General features: G+C 34.6%; 3 protein-coding genes and 1 non-coding gene across 5 annotated transcripts; 1 reads left to right on the top strand and 3 right to left on the bottom strand.

Moving 5' to 3' along the window:
* Positions 1-547: 547 nt before the first annotated feature.
* On the bottom strand, positions 548-7,769 carry LOC110713879 (cullin-1-like). The gene is made up of 20 exons (XM_021892315.1): positions 7,567-7,769; positions 5,969-6,129; positions 5,781-5,880; positions 4,939-5,124; positions 4,698-4,745; positions 4,416-4,619; positions 4,247-4,324; positions 3,934-4,023; positions 3,767-3,847; positions 3,620-3,679; positions 2,910-2,942; positions 2,742-2,828; positions 2,494-2,643; positions 2,356-2,411; positions 2,148-2,268; positions 1,902-2,063; positions 1,663-1,806; positions 1,352-1,570; positions 1,086-1,253; positions 548-968 (listed from the first exon to the last, which is right to left on the bottom strand). Exons 2-20 carry the CDS (start codon positions 6,100-6,102, stop codon positions 867-869), a joined length of 2,223 nt encoding a protein of 740 aa, XP_021748007.1. The 5' UTR covers positions 6,103-6,129; positions 7,567-7,769; the 3' UTR covers positions 548-866.
* A 1,975-nt stretch (positions 7,770-9,744) lies between these two features.
* On the top strand, positions 9,745-13,184 carry LOC110714136 (pyridoxine/pyridoxamine 5'-phosphate oxidase 2). Of its 2 annotated transcripts, XM_021892608.1 has the most exons (7): positions 9,746-10,047; positions 10,214-10,263; positions 10,377-10,434; positions 11,938-11,970; positions 12,088-12,183; positions 12,643-12,810; positions 12,900-13,184. In XM_021892608.1, exons 1-7 carry the CDS (start codon positions 9,946-9,948, stop codon positions 12,999-13,001), a joined length of 609 nt encoding a protein of 202 aa, XP_021748300.1. In that variant the 5' UTR covers positions 9,746-9,945; the 3' UTR covers positions 13,002-13,184. The 2 variants fall into 2 exon arrangements, with proteins under 2 accessions (XP_021748301.1, XP_021748300.1); XM_021892609.1 differs by lacking the exon at positions 12,088-12,183 and having other exon boundaries at positions 9,745-10,047.
* Positions 10,828-10,908, bottom strand: TRNAL-AAG. The gene has a single exon. It is a non-coding gene; the product is annotated as a tRNA-Leu (tRNA).
* A 522-nt stretch (positions 13,185-13,706) lies between the features above and the next one.
* LOC110714135 (laccase-6) lies at positions 13,707-17,580 on the bottom strand. Its single transcript, XM_021892607.1, has 6 exons — positions 16,852-17,580; positions 16,340-16,491; positions 16,018-16,262; positions 15,789-15,917; positions 14,619-15,563; positions 13,707-14,514 (listed from the first exon to the last, which is right to left on the bottom strand). Exons 1-6 carry the CDS (start codon positions 16,966-16,968, stop codon positions 14,384-14,386), a joined length of 1,719 nt encoding a protein of 572 aa, XP_021748299.1. The 5' UTR covers positions 16,969-17,580; the 3' UTR covers positions 13,707-14,383.
* Positions 17,581-26,978: the final 9,398 nt, after the last annotated feature.

The following is a 26,978-nucleotide window of genomic DNA, read 5'->3' as shown; positions in this document are numbered from 1 at the left end:
AAAATAAGGCGAACAAAATAAGAAATTTGAAGGAATCCTTGTTATAAATACCATCTCCATAGACCATAGTACAAGAGTACTTTAGAAGTTATCATATTACTTGTAATTTAATAATTGTACTCCTAAGAGTTGTCAATTTTAAGAGTTTTTCCATCATCTTAATTAGTTTACTAATCAGAACTTGCAAAAACTTAATGAAATTTGGTGGAAAGCTTGATCCATTGTCATATTAAGTAATGTAATACCATATCATATATTTCCGAACAAAACTCCTGTACAAAGGAGTTATGAAATGAGATGGATGAAATATTTGACTAACGTATGAATAGCAATGACAAAAACTAAACATATAATTCTTCCACTGACAAATTGACAATATTCCATGTTTTGGTTTGGTTGTCAAAACAAAAATTGAATGTATCGGATAGGCCGCATAACCATATAGGCATAAATCATATGTACCCTCCATATTATCATACGCATAACTCCGTAATCTAGTCTTATACGGAGTACCAAAAAATGCATGCCAAATTAATCTGCACAGAAATTTCAAAAGGAGAAAAAAGTAGGAAAGGGATGAAAGAGAAATACAGAGTAGCAAGAAATATTGATATCAGCATACTCGAATCACGGAGTACTACTCAATGTAAAAGAGAGCATGCAAATTTTCCTTTTTCACCCCAAAATGAGCAGCTTTAAAATTTGCCTTGTATGAACTAGATCTAAGTTCCTTAGTCATACAATTTTAACCCACTCACGAGAACCCAATTACTGTACAAAATATGCCTATTTGCCCTATTACCGGAATTTCTCGGCTTCCATGTCCAAAACAGTTCACAAAAGGCAAATTATCTGAAGACATGCATTCAAGCCAAGTACTTGAATAGCTGAGGATTTTCCTTGTCTCGTTCAAGGTAGTCCCTAGTAATCAAATCTTCGATCCTCTTCTTGATCACCTTAAAATCAGGCTGCAAAGAAAACAATTATCAGCAAAATACAAAACTCATTTAAAATTTACAAATAACCACATACAATTTAAGTATTTAACTCAAGACCCCACAAGCAGCAGCAGTAATATGTCATACCTTGAAACTGCGGCTTAGATGCTCAACACACTCTGAGATCAATTGTTGATAACCCAACACCTTCCTGCTTTTCATTATACGTACGATAGAGGCATCAATAGCATAACGTCTATCCTTGTCCACATCCTCGACAATTTTTTTCCTCTCGTCCATTGTTGGAAGAGGAATCTGTATATCCAACAAGTACAGGGAGAAAACTAAGCATTTGTTTGAGAGAATATCAGGAAAATATCAATGAAGAATAAAGAACATATACAAGAGCATACCCTTATCCTCCTCATTCTGTCAGTAAAGCCAGGGTTGAATGCGAATTGATCGGTATGAGAGACAGTTCTTGACACTGGCTCCTTGGTAAGAACCTTGTACTTTGCACAAGACAATGACTGTAGTACTCTGACCAAGTCTTCATCACCTAAATTTAACTGAGCTGCAATTTCTGAATAACTCAAGCGATCTGCTGTGTTGAATAGAAGCAGAGCAGCAGCCTAAATAGAGATACATTAGGTATAAATTATTAACTTGATAGGAGAGAGAGAGAGAGAGAGAGTAAAAAAAATAGCAGAACAATCACTCTTACTTGATAGGTTCCAACAATCAATTCAATTGTTTTCTGACCAAACTTGCCATGAATGTTGCAACTTCCCAGAGAGTAAACCCACGAGAGCTTCCTGTGTTTTGTTTTTGTTTGATAGAATTGCTTAAAAGCTTCCACACACTTTACCTACAAGTACAAGCAAATAAAGTTTATTATAATCTACTGAGAAAATTAACAAGCTAGCATCAGTTACTCCTATAATTTTGTGATGCACCAACTACCATCTCATCAGGAAGGTTAAGATCAGAGGATTTATAGTTTGGCCAGAATCCAGTTGTGAGAACTGTCACATTCAAATCAAGCCCAGGATTGGCAATTGGGTTTTGCTCAAGATAGTCTTCAAAATGAGTCTGATTCTCCCTCCCCAAAGCCAAATCAGTTACCTGTAATGGAAAAGGCAGAGGAAGATCAAGAACAATACCCCACTAATTTACAATGGTTAAATTCAGATGTACATAACAACTCACCATCCCTTCCATCTTTGATGTAAACTGTGCACCACACTGCTGCTTCAATTTTGTTAAGATGCTCCTTTCATGATCATCATGGGCACTCTTGTCAAAGAGTAAACGGCGAGAGAGCTTCTTTCTGTATCAAGAAAGAAACATGAAACATTATCAAACTTTTCAGTCAGAGAACAACTCTAACGGGTGAAGAGAAAGGAGAGAAGCTAACCTGTAAAATTCAGCAAACATGTCTTTATCGCTTACATAAGCAAGCAGCTTTACTACCTGCAAACGTTAAAAATAATTACTTAATCATCAGGCATATTGAGCAGCACAGAACTTATATTTATAATTAGCAGCCTCATACCTTGTCAAGTGAGTCCTCAATAGCTTCATCACTTAGCTTTTCACTGCCACCCTTTTTGAGAATATTATCACAAAATGTTGCTAACAGTTCAGCACTAGTACTGCCAGCAACACCCTTGTTTAAAAATACCTCAAAAGCTTCCTTGAGAGCCTGAACAAGGCCAACAAGAAAACTTAAGCCACAGAACCAGGTAGCACAATTCATTAAATAAATAAATAAATAAATAACACAAGCACAATTATGCAAACCTTATGAAAGATGGTGTGGCTACTAAAGCACTCGATCACATAAACCATGAACTTATCGTGTAGCTCTATCACTTTCCTCACAAAGACCTGATACATGCAAACAAAATTTAGTTTGATCCAAATATTCATCCACTAATCAGGTATGTAGCTATAGGTTTTGGGACCTACCTGCTCATGTGATCCACCAGAACCAGTCTCAGCCTGCCAAGCAAGAAATTTAAAGGGAGGACAATCAATATAACAAAGCATTTAACCTATTAACATAGTCCATAAAAGCACCTAATAACTTAAGAATAATTCAACAATTCTAGATAAAGCAATAAAGTTGGAAAGTAACACTAAGCTACATCCTGGCCATTACAAATAGTCAAATCAAGAATCAACCAGCCATAAGGTATTCAATCATAAGTACAGCACATCAAAGACAACCAATGACAATAACATTTCAGAATGCATAAAACACACAAATGAAAGCTACTCTAGCAACAAGGGGATACAGCAACAGTGGAACAAGGGTCTTCTTAGTGCATCAACAGTCACTTTGACAATTTGCATTGAGACGCTCTTTAATAAGGGTAATGATGTGTGTGTTCTCGTGTGTGTGAGAGAGAGATAAAGAAACCACTGTTCATTTAGTCAAAGAAAGGTGAACAGAGCAAGCCAAAAAGGCAGCATGAAGGAAAGGAATCTCGTATTATACAAACTTCACAAACTAGAAGTTGGGTTAAAAGAGCATATATTAGTATTAACAAAAAATAGGTAGCTTTTCTCTAGCTGATTTAAGGGATCAACCATCATAAATTCTCATATGAGACCAAAGGTTTTTTTTAATACTGTTACAAAAATGCTTCAAATGATGACCATAGAAAGTGCCAAACCTTGCTAGTCGCAGCATCTTCTGCCTGCTGGACCAAGACAGTTCCTTCATCCGTAATATGCTGCAGGAAAGCATGTTGCACATCAAAAACCAACATGTAGTAACATGTACGTTACCATTAAACACAGGAAGTGGGACGTAAACATACCGTCTTAAAGATGACTCCAATAGGCTCCAAACCCCGGGGAACTTTACTGTATAGCCGGTACATCCTGGAAAGATCCTCCACCTAACCAAATAAGACCAAAAGAGTGATACACTTTATTTTGATAAGATAGTTTTATAAGCAATATGAGAAATATAATTAAAAAATACCTTGTCATCTTTAAGCAATACACGACATCCAGAGTTTTCTTTCTCGAGCAATTGGTTTTCAAATACCAACAACAACTCATTTTGCACTCTCTGTAAGGGACAGTATGGAGCAATCAGACCACAAATCAAATAGTTTGAATTAGCCCATTTTTTTTTTTTAAAAAAAAAAAAATATTTCTATTATTGATAACATAATACTATTAATTAGAAAATACTGTGCAAGAACAGCACACATAAAACCCATGCAAAAATAAGCTTTGGCCCTTTTAGAATCAGATTCCTCGACAAGTACTATAAAAGCATAAAGACAAACCTCTAGGAGCTTCTCTTCACTACTTAAGTGCAAGTAATGAGACACTCTCTCCTTTTCATTTTTCAAACATTCCTCAGACTGCATAGCCAAAAGGAATACAATAAGCAACAAAATACACAATGTGCTGCATGGAAATATACAAGAGAAATTAAGTCCTCCAAAACTTTGCCTTCAACATATATTCCGGACATGAATCCTCTACAATCCAGCTTGAGGCCTTCCGAGAATAATAAGCAGCAGTGTCATCCAGAAGATGCGCCTCAAAATCATTTTCATACTGTTCCATCTGTCCCATTCCAATTTCAACATAAATCCCAAGCCCATTCTTTAATAATGCTTGGTCAATTTGCCCACCCTCTCTTTCAACATGGATCTGAGTAGAAAATTCCAAAGTCAACCACTTTGCAGGCAAGAGAAAGAGTTGTGAAAACACCTCAAACAATTAACTTACCAGGGCTAGAACAGCATCCTTTGCTTTGCTACATATTTCTTGGTATACCTGATATAAAGAACAAAAATATCAGCTACTGCTTTAAACCATGAAAGGAGTTCAAAACAGAAAGGTTGGAAACAAAAGCTTAAACTTAACCACTTGATAATAACTAAAAAAAGAGCTTTAAATAAAAACAAAAGGGACAGTGAACAGACAAAAAAAGGACATTTGTATTAAGCAAACAAGATAGATCAAATACCAGATCACGGAAGCAAGTGAGCCCAACTTCTTTCAGTGGAGGAAGTGACCTCCGAGTAACAAAGTAACGATCAAGATAATGGAAGAAGCGAGATAGCCACCTGACCATTACTTTATGATTTGACCATCTTTTTACAAATTCAATCAGCATATATTCATCATGTTTTTCCTTCAAAGCTGGCAAAACCTGATTTTTTTATTTAAAAAAAATGGACAAAAGGCAATGGAAAATTGTTAGGAGCAAAGATGAAATGGACACATTGGATAAACAAAAACATATACAAGAACAGATAGTGGATATATGAGGCCTCAATCAAACAAAAGAACATTAGTTGGCAGTCTTGGCACCTTCAGTAAGTTACCTAACAAACAAAAAAATGGATTTATATGTATGCCTTACATATCTTATATTTGAAAATAATTGATTCAATTAATGAGATAAATAAGATGATAATCAAGAGATCACTAATGTTGACAACATTAATACCAAGGTTATTGAATAAAATCAAAAGATCATAGTAATGCTACTTTACAAAGCACTAAACTGCACTACTCATTTTAAATGATAACAAATACGAATAAAACATATCCAGTCCTAGTGCAACGTAACAAATTACCATAAATTAGGGTAAGATATTCAAAAGGGTTACAGGCAGAACATCCTGCCCAGACAGAAGGTCATCCTGATTTCCAAAGCAGAAAAATGTAATCACTTGGACTAAAGGACGACTTCAAATACAGCTTTTCGCAAAGAAAAATGTGACGTATTTACTCATTTACTCACCGACTTCAAATACAGCTTTTCGCAAAGAACAAGCTAGCTGCAAGTAAGGGTTTTCTCACCGTTGAAACTATGTAATCCACAAAAGCCTGTTTGTAATTATCATAAAGTTGCTGGGAATAATCAAATGGGGCTTTCTGAGTACACATGTTGTACATTGTTCTGCATTGATATAATAGTATTTTTGAGTTAGATACATAGCCTGTACTCATGATCGTATTATATAGGTCATAGAGGACAACACACTTACGTGTAAAGCATCGAGTAGTCTTCAGAATTAAATGGAGGCTCAGGTAAACCTTCAAGAATCATAATCAGTTTCTTGATTCCTTTCTCCATAAACTTCCATCCTTCCTCTAGTTCTATGGGTTTACGATCATTCATTATTGTATATTGCTACAATTTGCTCAGCTGTGACATGTAACAAAAGTAGTCACTTCAAGAACATTTGCTGTTTAAATAATAAAGAGATGATAGAATCTAACCTGGACTAAGATGCGTAAAACATAAACACATAATAACAGATCAGAGATATGGAGAGAACATGCAGATATCACAAGTAGAGTTCTAGATGTGGGTCAAACAGCAAGAGAGATCAAAGGAACATGGGATGAAAACTAAAGAGAAATTAAGAAGACATAAAATGGACTGTTACTATACAATAGCAAACAATGTCTAATTAAAAGAATGTACACCAACACCACCAATCCAATACAAGTGCCGTGCCTGTTACTCCATGTCTCTATGCACAGTAAACAAAAAAGGAACAGCAGATTTCTATGATCAACCCTTGCGAACTTCTAATGTTAATTTAATAAATCCTACCACAATATCTTTTTTTTTAGAATCCTACCACAATATCTTAAATAATAACAATACAACCAAATGATAAGCTAGCAATATTAATGTTTAAGATATATTAATATATTAGCAATATTTTCAAACTATAAGTCAATGCTAAGTCAAAATTGACAAAGTAGATATCCAAATTTGTGAAATTGACCTCGATTTATAAAATGTTTCCATGTAACAGTGCAACTCTTGTAGATAAACATCAGATTATCACGTCTACGCATAAAACATACACTCTGAGTCTACATATTGGGTGCCACTGTGTTACATCAAACAAGTCTCACACTTACACAAAATGCACCTGCCACCACATTATCTCCGAGCAATTACAACACTGACTAACCATGTCAACCGCTACCACCCTCTCTTTTTTCCATTGCTAACCCCAGCATATACTCCACATAACAACACATGACCCTAATTGTTCATATACATTAACTTCAATCTAGCTTTTTCCTCCAGATACAAAAAGGTAACCCTAACTACAAATTCAACCGTACACCAATCAAACCTACGTATGAAAGCTTTTCAATAATAATTCGACAGACTTGATTGTAAACTCCAGAAAATCAAAAACACCCGATATCAACAGATACGAGAATTCTACTTTTTCCAGAATATAGAATCATACACTCAACTAATCTGAACTAATGTAAATCACAATTATGAAATAGGCATTGACTTAAAAGTCCAAAATCATTCAACTCCAAATTAATGCAATCGCTCATACTCACAAAAACCTAATTCCAACAAGTATCAACTATACTCAACAATTCAGCATATCCACATTCAATCAACACAATTTTTAATCGGCAAAATAGTCCGACAAACCAAAAACATCAAAAACAATTATCAGAAAATTTAACAGATAACGACAGATAGAATTCCGAAATTAATCGAAAAATAATGAAGATTCTTAAAAGCAAAAGCAAATACAGATAATTAATTAAACAAAAGTATTGATAAACAAAAATAAACGAAGAAGAATCTGGTTACCGTAGATTATTAGGGTTTGCGAGCAATGAAAAATGCAGAAAAATCAGGGATTTAAGAATCGATGAGAGAGAAATATGAGGAAGAGAGAGAGAGAGAGAGAGAAAAAGGGAGAAGACGAAGAAGAAGACGATTATGGCCTATGTTTTCCTTCTCTGCTTTAACGACTGTGAATTATGAATCCCTTTTTTATGCTGCTATTACCCCTACATGGTTATATACTTTTATATATATATAATTATATATATATATATATATATATATATATATATATAATATTATAATATTCATGGGCTAAAAACTTCGTAGGTAAGGTTTTTTTTTTTTTTTTAATGGCAAGATTAAAAAAAAATACTTAAAGTCGTCTCTACAAGAGCTATTCCTAATGTATTAGTCAAAAGAATTGAAGAACAACTAGAATTATTCCAAGCATCAATATTCGTATTATTAGAAACTAAATGGCCCACATTAGCAATTTAATTTGTTGCGTGATTTGCCTCTATATAGATATGTTGGATACTCCAACTTTGAACCTGAGTAAAAAAGAAAATGATTTTGCCCATAAATTGTCTAAATGTCTTTTATAGCATTGATGACTGATAGATTATCATCTTCAATTTGAATGTTCTAAATGTCGCATTGAAGAGCTAGTTGTACTCCTTTTATGAAGAGTTATACCTTCAACTATGAAAGCATTGGTGTTGCCGAGGTTGAATGTAGATGTCTTGATGAGTATTCCACTGCTATCTTTAATGATGATTCCTAATGTTGTTGAATTGTTGCCAACTAACCCATCGAATTTAAGTTTAAAGATATTGATGGGAGGAGTCTTCCATGATACAAGGATGGAAGATGGGGAGAGCGAATGAGAATAATATAATAGACATGAGATCTCGGAATGGGAGATATCGTAGAGGAAAAAAGTATCTAAGAGACATCTTTGGTGTCACTCATTGATCGCATATTACGTTCGATGGTAGATTCTAAAAATGTAAAAGGTCTCATTGCGGAAGATGATAGCATTGCAGGCCTCTCTTTCCAAAAACTTCGGATGAGGAAGATAAATTTTCTTAAAGTGTTATTTGGGTTGTTTTCTAAGTAATAGAAATTTTTTCTGTTAAACTTACTAAGAAAATGTACAATGTAACCATTTTTTTTTTAATTTATTTAAGGAAGAGTCCGCACTTCTCCAGTTCTTGAGAAATCGAGGAAAATATGATCAAGTGTTTAGTTGTGATGATTGCAAAATGGGCAAATGATAATAAGTGGGATACTGTTCCTTTTATGAAGAGTATCTTGGACACCCAAACTATTATGGAATGTTTGCCATAGGAAATTAAAATCTAAATTTTGGGGGGAATGTCAATTTTCCAAACCCATCGATGGGGCCAGTTATTATCTTCAAGATCGAGATTACGAGCTAACCAAGCGGTTAACTTGATTGTGAAATTTCCGCGCGCGGTAAGGTCTTACATGGGACTGTGAATCATATCAATAAGCGGTAAATGAATGCCCATGTTTTGGGCTGTTTTGTTTTTAGGAAGAAGTGCCTTTAATTTTTGGCTATCTTATTGTTTATTGGGCAAAAATCAAAATAAAGTTTGATACTCTGGTATCAAGATCAACTTTACTCTGGTATCAAGATCAACTTGAGAACCAACTATTTGAAGGAACTTTAAAAGACTTTGATTAGCCACCCAGTTGTCAATCTAAAAAAAAATATGTCTTTTCCATTGCGTATTTCTCCTATGAATATACTTTCTCAATATTTCTAGCTGTGCAAGGATCTTTCTCCATATACGAAAATCTTTCAAAGTGTGTTTACATTCAAATAGTGATGATCTTTGCCCGCAAATATTTATTGTTAATGACTTTTACCCAAAGGGTGTTAGGATGATTCTCTAACCTAATTTAGCTATGAAAAGTTTATTACATATTAAGTGGTAAGGTATGACCAAATAATTCATACTACAACTAAAATAAATTATGATAGGTTCAGGTAAATACATACAAATTAAGTTTATATGATTGAAAATCACGTATCTAATTAAGACCCAACATTTATTCTCAACCTCCCAAAATCTACTCACATTGTTTTTTAATCTCGAACTTTCAAAATCCACTCGTTTTTTAATCTTTATAGCAATATATTGTACTCTTCCAAGACTTCTCATAATGTACCAAAATTACTTGTCGGTGTGCCAAGATCAACCCTCGGAAGTGAGCCATAATATCATAGGGAAAGGGGTTCGACTTGTTCAAGGGAGTCATCACTAATTAGTGATCAATGAATGCATCAAGAAAATAAGAAGAGTAGCAAAAAGAAAAAATAAAAGTTGAGGTGAGAAAGATCAGGCATCCCCTGACGCACGTGAGAGTCATATGCAAGAGATGAACACAGTAACTGCAACTCCATGGAAGCAGCTTCTTCTTCATGCTCTCGAAGCCAATTCCCACCTCACGCATTCTCTTTTTTTCCAACTTGTATTAATTTCCACCTTTTTTTCATTAACATTTATCTTTTTCCCCAAATTACATTTTTATTTTTGAAATTTTCTGTACTTCAATTGATTGTATAATTGGGACAATTTTTTATTTTTTTTTTATAAAAAAAATTCATTGAAATTCAATTGCTTGTCTAATTGGATAGGCGTCAGTTGGAGCTAATGGGAAACCTGCTAATCGCACTGTAGTTTTCAGGTATTATTTTTCTTAATTGTTTTTAATACGAGTAATTCAATAAATGTTGTAGAATTTTATTTATTTATTTTTTAATTTAATAAAAATGGATAAATACATTGTATAATGTTCAGGGGATTTCAAGATGAAACAGATAAAATCCAGATCAACACTGATTGTCGTACTCGCAAGGTATGGTTTAATCTCTAGATTAAGTTGAATTTAAAGTATGGTTGTTGGATATTCGATTATTAGTCAATGATGAACATGTATTGTGAGAATTATTGCAGGAGAATTTTGTTTGAAGTTTCAATTAGTCAAAAATTAAGATAGTTAATTCATAAATACTGTTGATTGCAAACTCCGTCCCTTAATTATATGCTCATTTATTTCATTTATTACTCACATAATAGAGAGAAATAGGCATATAAGTAAGGGAGCGGGGAGTACCAAATTTTTAAAGTTGATGATTTACATTATGCTCTCGTGTGTATAATATAACATAACATTTCAAGGTCGTATAATTACGTACTCCGTAAGAGAGTAAGAGGTGGAGAAATGAACGGATAAAAAACAGAAGGAAATTGTTGAGAGTGGGATTTGAACCCACGCCCTTTCGGACCAGAACCTTAATCTGGCGCCTTAGATCAACTCGGCCATCTCAACAATGTGCTATTTAAACAATCATTGAACTTTTAGATCATATGATTCTGCTTATGTGTGGAAAGAATAAAAAATAGTAATGTGATATTGCTAAAGTAATGTGATATTGGATGTGTAAGGCCTAATAGTGTTGTTAAATAATGCTTAAAGATCAGTTTAGGTCTATAAAGTCCGCTCTTTTGGTTTAGTAACAAATTAATAAGCTATCAAATTATTACTCGTATCAAATTGGTCATGACTTATTTCCTTTAGTTATTCATAGAAGATCTTAATATGCATGTATCTTAAGGAGTATATTTTTTTTTGTGTGTCAAGTGTAAAGAGACCACTTACCTTTGATGTGATTGTTCTTCATAGTCCTTTTAAAAATGTAACCTCTTCGAGTAGAAGTGCTTTTGATTGTCTAGACTTTCTAAGCAAGGTTGGTCAATATTAGAGCTCCATGTTAGATATTAGGGTCGAGAAATATGAGATAGGGATTTGGCAAATTGACGATGTTATGTGTCATTTGTACAACTCATTAGCTCCTTCTCTCCTTTCCTTCACCGTCCACTCTTAACAGGGGGCGGAGGTGATAGATAGTGTGGTATAGTGGTTGAGTAATGCCTAGATTTCACTTTCGTAAAATAAGTTAATTAAGGTTCAACACATGGGTTACAAAACTCTTAGAAGTAAAGGAGAAAAAAAGTTGCTTATGAGAGTGATGATTGATAGAGAATAGAATCTGCTTAGGATGAGAAGATTGCACTGAATACTTCATTGCTTTGCTAAAATGACTGACGTTATGAAAATAAAAAAAATCCCTATATGTGCTACTATATTATGACGTTGAAGAAGTATTTCTTAATACTTCTACAACATCCAATTATGTTCCACTATACTAAATATATTGAAAGTGATTTTGTATCTTGCAAATGTCTTATTCTAAAATTTCCTTTTATAACAACTTTTCAAGGGTTACTTTCTTCGGTAACTTCTCATCTAAGCCTTTTCTAATACTTGTTATATTTGATTTTATTGCCCTTTCTGCAGATTGAAGATCTTAAGCACTGCCCATTTGCTGAGGTAATTAAGTTTTGAGGTTGACCACCTTGTTACGGAATAAGTTACATACATTGGTTTTGGATGCTTAAAGTTCAACCAAATTCCATGAAGTGTGAGCTCATTTTGCTGTCTTTCTAGATATGTTGGTATTTTATAGACTCTTGGGAGCAGTTCAGAATAAATGGAAGAATTGATATTATTGATGGGTCAAATTCTGATACCATTAAACTCCAGGTGAGCGTAGCATCTTCTGATTCATATAAATATAATGAGCTATTTGACAATTCTTTTGGTTTTGAGTTTTGAGAGTTCAATAATGTCTGTAGTTTGGACTAGGTCTAGGTTCTTAGTTTCATTACATCATTTTGTTGTATGGAAGTTACATGGTTTTAGGTGTTTGGGTGCACTTGATTCACATTGTGCCCTACAAAGAATTAACCAGTGTAAAGCCCCCTTGAATACAGTGTGATGCTATTGCTAGTTCTCATCTTGTCAATTGTGCTATAGAAATGACCAGAATTTTGTATTGTATTTATTTTCCGTCTGCTGAAGTTTCTGAAGCCAGATGTTACTCTACAAGCAGCAAGTGCATTGAGAATTTGCGATCAGCATTGTAGTGACTTGTATTTATGGATAATTGATTGGCTGTATTTTACACCGATAAACACCTTTTTATTTGATAATTTTATGCAGCAAAGGGAGAAATCGTGGTTCGCTAGTTCATTCAAGTCAAGATTGCAGTATTTGGGTCCTGATCCTGGCATACCCTCCATAACTGAAGAAGTACCAAAAGATTTCAGTTTAGATCCTTCAGCAGGCCCAGTTGATGCATTTTGCCTGCTGGTTTTAGATCCTGATCAGGTCTTGCTGGATTCAAAGTTCCTTCAGTAATGTCAACTTAGTTTATTCTTATTTTCTCTCTCACTCTCTCTCTTTTCTTTCTTGTGCAGGTGGATTACTTGAACTTAAAGACTAACACAAGGTTAACCTATAGGTGTCACAGGAATTTGAATGAAGAGAAATGCTGGACTCCAGAGAAAATTAATCCGTAGTCTCTTCTTTTCTTATTTTAAGAACATAATTGACAGTGAGTCAATGACAGATGTATATCTGTTGATCCAAGGCTTAAATCTTTAGGGGCCCTTCCCTGGATATGTAAGCACGGTCAAGGAAATCTTAGTTATGTAACAATTTGAATCCAAAACTTTCATTATTAATGAATTAATAAGTTTTCACAGGTAACCTCTATTTATCATCATTTTTGACTTTGACTTGCTAGATTTTACTATCTGTGGTTCTCATTTCTCTTGTTGTGTTCCTATATAATTACATGCTGCATTTTCCACTTATATTAAGCAGTACCGTAACTCTAAGTGACTTTTATCTCTTCTATCTCATCTTGTTGCTCAATCAGCTGTTTGTTTTTATACATTTATAATGGGCTGGAAATGCTGAATCCATCCCTGTTTCCTCACAGCATTCTATTTGAAGCATCACATATTGGGATGAAATATTATGTATTCATGGTACCAACATGTGTAGAATTATATGACACTTAAGGAGGAAATATTGATTATATTTATAAGAGCACTATCTAACTTGACCTGTTATATTGGCAGGACAGGGATAAGAACATTTACTTTTATAGTTAGCTATTGCATGTATTCATGGAATCGATCTTAGAGTGTAGAGCGAACTGAAGCAAGGCTGCCACCAGAAGTATTCAGCTACTGCATGAGGTAATCATCATTCCGAAAACATACTATTTTCAAATCTGAATTAATGGTTGTAATTCCTTTTTAACCTTCCCATTTTGTTTTTGCCTTTTTGGTGCTATTGGAACATTAGGCCTGTGGTTACTGTTTAATAGTTCTTGGAGCTGATTCCCCTTTACTATTCAATTTTATGTCAAAGATAAAAGTTTGTGACAAATGCACTGATCTAAGCAAATCTCACTTAAACCTGAATATTCTGTGCTCATTTAGCTACAGCATTGATAATTTGCTTCTAACTGATCAACTGCTGGAAATTCTCTAAAGTGTACCAAGCATTAGTTAGAGACTGGGTTAGAAACATTATTTTGCCTCGGAAATAAATGATTCAACTTTTACATTTGCTATGCTTGTAAGTAGGCAATATTTGTTGAACAAATGAAGTCATGTTTGATTCTTTGTGTTTTCTTTAACTCTTTTTTGAAGTATCTCATTGAAAATAATCAAAACCAACCCCTCTTCACCCCCCCCCCCACTCCACCCACCCCACCCACCCCAAAAAATAAGAAGAAAAAACTTTTGGTTGTATTTACCAAATATCCTAGGTCTACCTTTCACTATTTTCAAGCAAAATAAGATCAGGCTCACCCCTTTCTCAAAAAAGGGGAAAGGAGGAGGGATAATTGTAGACTTGTAGATTAAGACCTTCCTTGGCTTTCATCCTAGCATATTGGCCTATCAGTTGGAGGGCGTGGAAGTGTCTCTTGTTGGCCTTGACCATTCTTCACTATGAGCACTACAGACAGTCCCCAAGACATATGCACTTCCATGTGACAATGCATGTACCATACCCCTGACAACAAAAGGAGTATAGTGTGATCATTATTAGTAATTAGTACTCTAGCATTCCCTGGATTTATCTGACTACATTTTTATAAGAGAATTACATAAACATACCTGGATTATCTGCGACAAAGCGAATTGCTGCCCAGCCACCTGCTGGCACTCCTATGGTGTTCAGATAAGGCGGATCTACTAAGTTGAAAGATGCAGCTTGTGGGGTGTAATCTCCTGCACCATATCCCACCACGTAGAAGCTATGGCCATGAAGGTGAATGGGGTGGTTCTCTGTAGTCACAGTCCCTGTATCCTGTAGGATTATCTGCACTCTGGACCCATATTCAATGACCTTGGTTCTAGTTCCAATGATGGATTGAGTATCGTTAGGGATATCATTAGGGGCTTGATTAACAAAATCATAGACTTGTAGTGGAAAGTCTGGAAAATCTTCTGTGAATTGGCCATTGAGCTTCATGTAGTATGCCTCAAGAAGTGAGATGTTAGGCTCTCTGAAGCTCACATTGTTCATTGAGGCTGCCATCACCCCTCCGTTGATTCCCTTGCAATTTTGTGAGGGATATTTGGAGGTACATTTCTGTACATTTATTCCAATGGTGATGAAAAGGCTGGTGTCAATCTCCCTCGGGACATTTACAGCACCCAAGCTCCGGAGGCCATCCATGACAGTCTTAATGACCAGGGTATCATTGAAGCTTGGCAATGAGGTAGAAGATAAAGGAAAGTTATTTGAAGTATAGCCAGAGTATTGGAAGTAACCTATGGAGACAATCTTTTGGAAGGTGACATTCCTAGCAGACATGTAAGGACCCACAGACATGGAATATTTGCCTATCCGTTGATCAGTTGTTACAAGAGCATTGATGGTTTGACCGGGACCAAGCATGATTTGACTCACAGTTAATGGCTTTGTGTATGCTCCATCAGCTTCAACTATCGTAAGATTGTGCTTGGCGATGGCAAAGAACTGCTCCATATTGAGGGCTGCATTGATTATCCTTAGCAGATAGGTCTTCCCTGGGAGAACATTAAGTATATATGTGTCTGTAGTAAACAATTTAAACAAGGTCATCAGAGATTGGAGGACTTCCATAAATGTCATTTGGAAACCATTTAGTACATTATCAGCCTTCAAATTTATATTTTTTATTTTATTTTGGCTTGTTTCAAGGTTCAGTCCTTTAAAGTAGGTTGAATACTAATTAAGCATAGTGTGACTTTTTGATCAATGATATATTAGTATAAGAGCTTAATTGTTATCTCATTTACCATTAGTTGAGCAATTGTAGTTGGGTCCTGGATGACCATTAATGGTAAATGCATCTGCCGGTGGAGGACTTCCACCACTTGATAGAACATCATGCTCAAGTTGCACAAGGTCCTTCAGCCAGTATTCTCCTATGAAGGTGTTAGCCAAACATTTTTGGATCTTTAGCATTGGAGTTTAGATAAGCAGATAGAAAAAGAAGCTTACAGATTCAGTAAAGAAATAATTTACCTAGGAGTATGATATGTTCTTCGTATGGAGGTTTCAAAGGGTAGGGTACCCTAGTCTTGGGATATGCAACAATGGCACCATACACAGTACCTCGAAGCCAGGAGGAGTGAGCATGCCATAGAAGGGTTCCTTTTTGCTCCACCATTGTGAACTTATAGGTGAAGGTATTCCCTGGTTGGATTGGGCATTGGGTTATGTAGGAAGGACCATCGTACCAGCAGGAGAGCTTCTGACGAACGCCATGCCTGAGAAATAAATATAACATAATCAGTATTGTTCACTACATTATCGTATAAAGAAACCACAGAAATGTCATGCATACCAGTGTATTGTGATGTTGTAGGGGGAATCATTGGTAACTTTGACAGTCACTCTGTCATCTTCTCGGGCATAAAGGACTGGTCCTGGGTACATGCCATTGACAGTGACTATGTCCTTCGTGTTGCACAGCTTTGTGACCCTGGTCATTTGCACCTAATTTGTCACGACATATATCGTTCAGTCAAATCATACTTTATTGGTTAGCTTTCAGCCTTTTAGAGTAGGTTACTCAGGTTAAGCTATGACTGTTAGACATGATAAATGTCCAGGTGTCAAACTCGTGCATTTTATAAAACTTCTGTATATTTTTAGCGCATAGAGTAGTGTCAGGTATTATCTGAACCAAGTATTTGATGTGAAATGAAGAGTCAAAACAATAGATACATTATCAAAAGTGCTGTTTCAATGCTAGTTTGAAGCAATGGTTGAAAATGCAGTTTGCTTAAGAAAAGTTAAAAAAAAAAAAAAAAAAAAAAAAAAAAAAAAAGAAAGAAAAGGAAGACAGCTTGAGACCTTAAAGTCATAGAATTTGGTTGTTGTTTGACTTGACCATCTTGCTGCTGTTGGTAGAACTCGAGCTTGTAATATCAAGATGAACCATAGCATAGCAGAAGCTGCTGAATTGCTCATCCTTGGCAGACTGATCCTAATTATTTAGTAGAATTCAGCTTGTTACAGTAAAGAAGATGGTTTTATAGGAAAGACTCAAAAAAGAAAGAGAGTTGGACTTGCTTTTTTAGTGTATGCTCCTTGCTGATTTGTTCAGCTGTCATGATTTGTAACATGGATGGGTGATAATAAGTTGTTTGGAGCATGAGCATACAGGATTGGATTAATGTGGGGAAAGTTTTGGCTTTTGACCTATCAATACCTTTCCCCAAAAAAAAAAATACATTCTTTTTCTTGGTTTCATGTTGCTCCCTGAAGAAGCAATCTCTCTTTCACTGCTGGTTTTCACTTATGGTTTTTGCTAGGGCCTGTCAAGCTACTTTTGGATGATTTTTGTTAAGATGGAATAGCTATGATGTTTATTACATTAGATAGGATCCTAAATGTGATTAATACACGTTTACATCTTATTTAGTAGATTACTAAAGTCGTTCATGTTAACATTGTAGTAGTAATTATAGTTCATGTATATAATATTAGGAGATGTATGATGTACTACTCAAAGTCTAATATGTGTTGTGTACTATTGTACTCTGTAAAGTTATGCAATGATTTGTAAAACCTGGATTTTTTTTTGCCAAGGTCTTCCTGTTTGATGATCAAAGCTCAAGGCGGATGCAATTTTGCTTAGTGACGAAGGTGTTGATTTCAAAATGGTTTACCATCTAATAAGTTGGAGATTCGCTCTTGAGGAAGGTATGTGAGAGTGTGAGACGACAAAAGTCACCTTACTACCTGAATATATGTGCAAGTGAGTAGATGGTAGAAATCGGATCTCTTGAAACTATTTCGGATATGCCAAATGAATCTTATGTCTTAGGGGTGGTTCACTGGTTCAGCCATGCTCCCGTAGGTAACTCATTATTATTTTTTAGTTTTCATTATATATTCAAGCTATGTTTGATGATGGTGAATTGGTATTTTGGTGACCACCTTATGTTACAATTCTTTGGTTTGCAGTATAAATGAAGGTTTTTGCGAACCTGATCTTGTGTTTAAGAAGATTTCATTGATTATTTATTTTAAGCTGATTCTCTCAGATTATGTTTTTGGGTTTTGGAGAAGTAATTATAGTTATACCTCAGTTTTTCTTTTTCCCAAAGAAAGTTGTTACATACAAGTATGTTGTACCAGACGACTAGTGAGTAGTGACTAGTGAAGATGATATAGAGGGAATACTTTTGCTAGATCTTGACTGAAGGCGGCATTTGTTGGCCGGGGTTAGATAAATAATTCCGTTGTCATAGGCCACGTATCTATTTTAGGCAATTTTCTGTTTTTTTTGGCCTATTATTTAAAAACCGGGGAATATTAATTTAGCATAATTATAATAAATTGTATGCATGTACCCCAAGTCGAAAATAATAGTCGTAAGATTTCTTTTTTTTTAGTAGTCAGTCTAGTCACTATTAATAAAATAATAATGATTTTTAAATGTACTTTACTAGATATCATCATTATAATTGTGACAAAATTATGTTGTTAGAGTAGAGTGAAAATATTATTTCAAGTTGAGCTTTATATATGGTGGGACAAAAGTGGTCGGATGGTCAATGACCAGTGATGATGGAGTTACCGAGTACACAAATGGTGATGAAGTAATTGGAGAAGAATACATACATGCAAGTTAATTCTACGAAATTCTTATATAATGTGGCCACATGTTAAGGTACTGTAAGTTATACTTCAAGTCACTTCCTTACTCAGTGTTATCTATACCTTACCTCGTTGTGAGAAGAGCATCATAATTCGTAAATTGTGTTCTCACGATGAATGTGCCAAAATCAATTTTTGTTGTGCCAAAATTATACTCCAATTGTTGCGCGCAAAGCTGTAGTCGTCGACACGGACTAGTGTATATACTGAATTCCATGCAATTTATGATAATTGGTAACAAAACACCAGGTCATGATGAAGACAAAGGTCAAAGGAAGGCAATGTTTAAAGCAAGTAGGCAACAAGGTTAAAATGTGAAACAATAGTGGTTGAAGAAGGCAGAAAGGAGTAAAAGGTGATTGGAAAGAGAAGATTTGGCCGGGCTTTTGCAAAACACAACCTTTTGCACGCCTTTCTGGCCCCATTTACTTCATGTTTTGATATGGAGGAGCTTCTATGGCTTTTTTGACATGTCTTCATTGCTTAGAATTATGGCATTCTTCTAGTGTACTCATTTCATCTTTTTATTTGATTATTTTTAATCCGTGCTCTTTTTTCTTTAATAATATTGGAGGAAAATAATACTTGTATGTATTATGCTACATTGTAAAAAAATTATTGGTTGTAAATGATTCTTTTATATATTACGGAGTAATGCATTGGTGTAATGTTCAACATAATTCCTATATGTTAGGTTTTTATATTTTTGTTTAGCATTATTCTTATACGAAGTATATAGATTTGCAAAATCGTGTTTCATTAGACTAAGGAGTATCATAAATTCGTGATTGAAGAATGAAGGTCCCATGACCAGCTAAGCCAACGTCCCCAAACCAGCTCGGGTGGCACGAGCTGCATGACACATTGACACACGTTAGTTTGCTGCTCATGTACATCATATGCGCCAATATGGTGTGTACCAATAAGAGTGCCTTCCCGGCTGGACTTGATCACCAAATTTTGATCCTTAAAATGCTGGTGATAACTGATAACATTCGGAATCAGAGATCAACTGATCACTATGCTTCTGCAAGTCGTTCTATTCAGAAGTATAACTCTGTATGTGGCTCATATTTGTTGCGTAATGATGAACGAATGATGACAACATGAATCTCTAATACGTTAGATTTTTCTCTTTTTATTTTTTAGCATTATAAAGAAATAAAAAAGTTCACAATAGCTAAGCCTCTTGGATGCTTCATGTTTTTTAGCTCTTAATATTCCCTATTTTGCTCGAGCTATTGACCAAGTATCAGAAACGTCCATAAAATTGGTTACTACAAAAACTAAATTCTTCTGTTCAAACTCGAACTTGTTTTTATTTCAGAAAACAATAAATAATTAGCTATAATATATTATTACAGAAAAACAGTTGTCTTGTAACTGCATTTGAAAGTCAGGCTTCAGAGTCCAAGCAAGAACCCCAGAAATTCTCCAGCAGAGGACCAGTAGGTCTTCCTGCTTATCTAGTTAACCACAGGCTTCTACGTTCTCTATATATATACTAACCCTCGTTAAGACACCTATGCGCTCTCTCTCTCACCCTCCACAACCCTCTATCATCATCCATCGACATTGTTTCCTTAATATAAGTTTCCTAGCAATAACAATGACTACTAGACTTCCAATTCATCTGGCAAGGGGTTCAACTGAAAACAGAGCTCAGAAGGAGAAGCGCTTCAAGATAATACGAACAAGACTCTACATTATCCTTCGTTGTGTGTTGATGCTAGTCTGTGGGAAAGAAAGTGAAGGCTGATCATGTCTACCATCACGCAAGTTGGAGCACATGCTGAAGCAACTAGGTTGAAATTCTAGAGTTTATTACGGAGTATAGTCACTAAGAATCTGTAGAAGAATGTAAATGCTAGTATAAAGAACAAGGCAATGCAGATTAGAACCAGTTAGTCTCTACTCGCTTCTATTTGTTGAAACATATCCTACCCCTTAGTCACTTCGCTCATTAGTGTTCTGCCCTTCAACCCTAGTAAAGTATGAACACAACTTAGATGCAACTATGCTAAAACATCACAGATAAATAGCAAGATTTCCAACAAAAATCATTTTGTACATAAGAACATATACTATGTTTACTTCATAAAGATAAAACTCTCAGGCTAATCTACTAACTCATGGCTGTTCAAAAGATAATCCGATTGTGAAATCTAAAGCATCAAGAAGCAAGCTCTACACAGATCAAAATTCAATATATGCGCCATTAAGAGCATAAACTTTAGCTTAATTCTCAATTTTCACTTTCTTGTATGATCCGATCCAATTGTAAGCAGATAAATCCTAAAGTATGCCCAAAAGATTTGCTGAGAACTCCACTGCAAATTCCCTATCAGTTTTTTGTCAATGAACTCAAAAAACTACACAGACCAGAATTCAATATAATTGCCATGAAGAACCCAAGTGCATATATTTTTTCAGTTTTGCCTATGAACTAACAATCTACACTAACCAGAACTCATTCCATCACACATCAAGACTCAAGAACACAAGCCTAAACATTGTGGGTCATGTCGTCATGACTCATGAGTTCCGAAAACACAAACAATGTCATTAAGGCAATGCAATCAAATCAATAGATTTAAGTTGGTCTTTCAGACAAGAGAAAGCATTGTCAACATTAACAGCATTGGACATACACTTACATGATGGCTGATAAGCAAATCAAGGCTCAACTATAACCACAAATCCACAAACAAATTGAAGATTATCATAGAAATCCAGTTTAGAAGCAAGCTTTATAAATTTTTGGACTGACCTCCTTTTTTCACCTTAAGCATCACAATCAAAGAATAATGATGTACTTTAAAATTATTGAGGAAAAAAAAACCTACTCCAGAAATTATACTTTTTTTTTTTATCCAATAAATCTGCAGGCACAAAATTTTCAGCGTCTAAGGCTAATTTGTTTTAATTCATTCAGTTAAAAAAAACAATTAATTTAACGCCAAATTATAATGAAAAGAGGAGAATTTATGATAAATGAAACAAACACAATAAAAAGTAGCATTACAAAAAATAAAACTAACAAATTACTGAGATTGTCATGAAATTGGGCAACAATTGAATTAAAATTTTCTAAAACTACCAGATAATCCGCATATATAAATGTACAAATAAAAATTTGTACGGAGTAATTGATTGTTTTGTATAGTTAACGACACTGCTAATTTGCTATACAAAACCTAATCTAACCTGATAAACAATAATAATGACTAATTAAAATCGAAAATTAAAAACACAAAACCCTAATTAAGAAGAGAGAGAAAGGTGAATCAAACGACAAAATTGGTTGAGTTTTGATGAGTCGAAGAAGATGTGGTGGTGGTGGTGACGCGGCGGAGCACGGGCTCCTCCTGGTTGGTGGCGGCGTCGTCGACGTCGGTGGTGGAGACGTTAATACAAGAGCAACGCTCGAGTGAAGCAAAGAATGCTGTTACTACGTTTGTTCCCAACCATGATAAGAAGCTGCACCTTTCCATTATTTTCTCGATTAAGATAACTGTGCTTAAAATTCGCTCTGAATCTCTGATTCTACAATATTTATTTAGCTAAATACAAGTACATGGGTGCAGGACCAACTTATATACTACTGTGTACTTTTCATATGAGTAAATGAAAGATTATCTTTTCTTATGGCTAATTATTAATTAAAAAAAAACTATAAATAAAAGAAAGCTAAAGATTCCAATCAAATTAACCATTTTTTTTTATTTGAGTTTAATCATCATTAATTCATTATACGAAGTATATGTTTGTAGAGTAGACACTAAATCTGTTCTAAAAAAAAAAAAAAAGTAAACACTAAATCAAATTTAACTAGTAATATATGCCACTTATTAATAATTTTATTCTACGAGTACTAGATTAGTGTAAAGATAAAGTCAATTAATATTGTCAAATTCAAACAAGTGATCTAAACTGAGACTAATCTAACTTGATATATTCTACCTTCTTCAAATGACATAAAGTCATACAATTTGGAATTTATTTATCCTTGACCGACTTGTGTGCAAAATTTCAATGAAACTTATTCAAAACACTCAAAAGAATTCCCAACCAAACCATACAAGCAGCACACTAGTAGAGTAGTAGTTGTTGGACTTGTTGCTATGATGCATAGTTGTATACTATGTGTATAGCCTTTTGCCCTTGTATTCTAATTCTTACAACTAACTTGAAAAACTGGTAAGAAAGTCTAAGCCTTGCCTGATTGTGTGAAGTAAAGAAGAGAAAGCACAAATTTACAAATATAATACTGTATGTATTGCTTTGATTAGAGTTCGAAATTGGTCGTTCAATGTCAAAAATAAATAACTTTGGGATGAGGATTCCCTTACCCTCCTCCCTAGGGATGTCAGTGGGGCGGGTCAAGTAGGAGACCCGCCCCATCCGGGTCTCGGTTTGGCGGGTGGTGGGGCGGGGATGGGGATTAAAACCATACCCGCCATGGGTGATAGGGCGGGGGTGGATTTTAAGTTGTACCCGCCCCATCCCCGCCCCGCCCAACCCGTCCCATCCCCGCCCCGCCCAACCCGTCCCATCCCCACCTCATACCCACATCTACATATCTTTAAAGCAAAATTACATACTTTTATTCTATTTATAAAATAATTACATGAAATACAATATTAATTATAATACTATGTACGACACTTATATTATATCACAAAAATGTGTATAGAATGTTTTATTTTATAATTCATATTAATTATGTAAGATTGTGTATTTGAGATACGGATATTAGGTGGATCTTGGGTGGAGATTAGGCGGGTCTTTGGTGGGGATTAGGTAGGGATGGATATTCAAGTGGGGGTGGGGCGGGGATGGTTTTGGAGTTGTACCCGGTGGGGCGGGGATGGGGATGAAAATATTAGGTGGAGATGGGGATGGGAAGGCCAACATCCGCCCCGTCCCGCCCCATTGACATCCCTACTCCTCCCCCCTCACTTCAAAAGTGCCTAACCTACTAACCCGAGCTAGAAGGATCTACAAGAGATTCCAGCACAATAAGGCCGTTTTCCTTGCAAAAAAAAAGTTCAAAAATAAATACATAATTATATTTATTTTAATATTTCAGAATTTTATTTGTCAGCAGCGCATCTAGTGTAGTGGTATCATACTACCCTCGAAAATGCGCATTCATGAAAATTGAACCACTTTATAGCGTAAACCAAGCTTACTCTTAATTAATTTTTATGAATCTTCATTCCCTAAATTTACTCACGCCCACGAAAGGAAACAATGAAGAAAACTCAAGTAATATGCCAACATCTATAAGCTGCGAGACTTGCATAAAACTGCTGATTCTCCCAAATCTGACATAAAAGGATAAGACAGCCCATTATAAACTAGAGCTGCAAGTCCTGCAACTGATGTCGAGCATTTCACTGTCCAATTTTCAGACAATCTGACATAAACCGGGGTTAAAAGAGCAACAAATGAGCTATGAGCATATCAGTAATGGGGGCTGCCCAGTTAATCTTCATCATTAACAAACTTTGTCAATCTTTTATGCCATGTCAGAAGTTGGAGTATGTGGATGTCGACTCAGCAGCCGAGTCAGAAGTAGAACGATACACATTAGCATATTATTTGTAAACGACGCTCGCTGCTGTTAGTCTGTTACTTATAGGGCCTGTTCTTGATTGACGGTGGAAGATGAATTCATGGTTGCATTTAATGTTGGTAGGTAATGGTTTACTACTTTGCTGTTTTCCAAGTGATGTAATAATAGTCTTCTTGCTCCATTCCTGACAATAATATATATTGTCAAAAAAAAAAAAAAAAAAAATTATTGCAATAATTTCTATTTATTTGAATTTGATTATACTCGTATAAAATATTATACTCGTATTTGAATATTGTTTGTTCATTAAATCAATATATCTTATGTAAATGGTTTATGCTTTATTATTAAAAAATAAATTTACTATTCAAAATATATACTTGTACTTTTTTATTTTTTTGAAATTAAGTATTAACTATATACTTGTATTTTTTATAATATATGTAACATACCCATTTTTACCGTATTTAAGAAAAATGGATTAAATGATTGATAAGAGTATGTGGGTCATGAGTTTTAAAGAATAAAAATTTACAATCGATGAATTGAAAATAAGGTTTTTTTTTTTTTTGGTCACAAAAACAAAGCTTAGCCATTTATTAACTCATCAAAAGTTCAAGATCATTACAAATCGCCCCGTGAATTTCCGGGGATACTCCTCTAACCAAACCCGAAAATCACTAAAAGTACTACTCAAACTAGCTAAACCATGGGCAACACTGACTTAAAAACTGATGAATTGAAAATAAGTTAGATTAAAGTAATCATATCAAATTTGATGAATTGAATGTGTAGATGATCTGACCACTAACTTAAAAACTGAAAAAGAAATGAATTTTTTTGTACTTTCAACAATTTTTTTATTTTTTCCATCTAGTATACCCTTTGGGCTAATTCGAATTTGGGGATCAATTTTGGGTGATTAAGTTCCAATCCCCTCCCAATTGTTGTTACAAGAAATCGAACACGGATTCTCCCTACCAAGTATAGTCCCAATCATCACTACAGCATCAACCAATTAGTTGTTGTTGTTGCACATAATGCATAAGATAACAACTATTTTTAGTAAATGTTGCACATAATATGAAACGGATGTAATATAAAATATTTAAAAAAAAAAAAAAAAAAAATTACATCGATTTCATAAGATTTTGGAATGACAGATAGTAGCCATATTATATTTATTTATCTTTATCTTTAAATTTTATTAGTTGGATTTAGTGAAGACCATGAGAGGCTATTGATATAATATTTAATGTAGGTTTTTGTCAAAAAAAACTCAGGGCATGTTCACTTCAGCTTAATTTCAGTTCAATTAAGTTCAGCTCCAATCAGTTGAATTCAGTTCAGTTCAGCTCCAATCAGTTCAGTTCAGTTCAGTTCAGCTCCTAATTTCCTTCTCTCATAAAATATTCATTTCACTTTAGTTCAGTTAAGTTAAGTTCAGTTCAGTATGGTAGATAAAGTTATTCTTTTATTGAGAAGTAAAGTGGCAATTCAATAATACGTGGACCATTGGAAAAGTAAGAAATGATAAATTAAATATGAGTGGAGATATTAGTGGGTAAAGATATATTATTACTCCCTCTGTCCCTATATTTTTTCCCCATTTGACTGTGAGCAAAATTAAAGGTACGGAGGGAGTACATTATAAGAGGAGTTCCGCATAGTCCCTATGTGCAAAAATGCATATATGAGGGCAAAAGTGGAAAAGCACTGAGTTTTGACATCCAAAATGGTACTTTTAATGGTTACCATGGTCAGTGGTACATTTTTTGTACTATTATGCATGTATATGTACCATTATGTCTTAGTACTTTAGTACAGTAGTACTATTATATCTCACAATGGCATAATATTTTGATATACCATTTATATACTTATTTGTAATATTAGCACTATATATAATTATTTATACCACTACAACATTTAGGGCCTGATCACTTTAGCTTAATTTCAATTTAGTTCAGTGCCAATCAGTTCAGTTCAGTTCAGTTTAGATCCTAATTTTTGTCTCTAATAAAATATTCATTTCAGCTCTATTCAGTTCTGTTCACTTCAGCTCCTATCAGTTCAATTCACTTCATCTCATTTCAACTCCTAATTTTATTTTACATCGAACATCTTGCGCGTGTGAACAGTAATATATTCATAAAAGTAACCCTTTTTTATTATTTATTTATAAAAGTGACCTTTTTTTTTACAAAAAGCGACTCTTTTTTTTCACAAAAGTGACCCATATTTTTATAAAAATGTTTTTTTTTAAAGTGACTCATATTTCTACAAAAGTAACCTTTTTTTTTTTTTTTTTTCAAAAGTGACCCTTTTTTTTCACAAAACTTAATACACAATAGATCTCCATCATTTATTGAAGCTAGATTACTAGTCTTCTTCATTCCACAATTTACAAGTAAAAATGTACTGAAAAACGATGAAAGAAAAGCAATTAAAAATTGAAATCAATGTTCAACAATAGCAAAATCACATAAATTATACTAATTGTAGACACCCATTTGCGTCTCCCCAAAACCAAACCCGGTGATAAGTACCTTTCACGTCATTTGATTATCGAACAAAGCGAAAGTGTGAAAAGTCTAGTGATGAAGATGTTTTTATTAAAATATCTCTTCTTTCTGTTTTTGAAAACAATTCTTTTCTTACCTTATTTATGAAAAACGTGCATTCCAGTTTAGTTTGGTCCATTATAAGGGTCCAATAATAGTGTAGTTGGATG

Source organism: Chenopodium quinoa, unplaced genomic scaffold (assembly GCF_001683475.1).
Source record: "Chenopodium quinoa cultivar QQ74 unplaced genomic scaffold, ASM168347v1, whole genome shotgun sequence".
In the NCBI taxonomy this organism is placed as follows: Eukaryota; Viridiplantae; Streptophyta; class Magnoliopsida; order Caryophyllales; family Amaranthaceae; genus Chenopodium; species Chenopodium quinoa.
The sequence above is the reverse complement of the archived record's forward strand: the minus strand, read 5'-3'. Positions and strand labels throughout refer to the sequence as shown.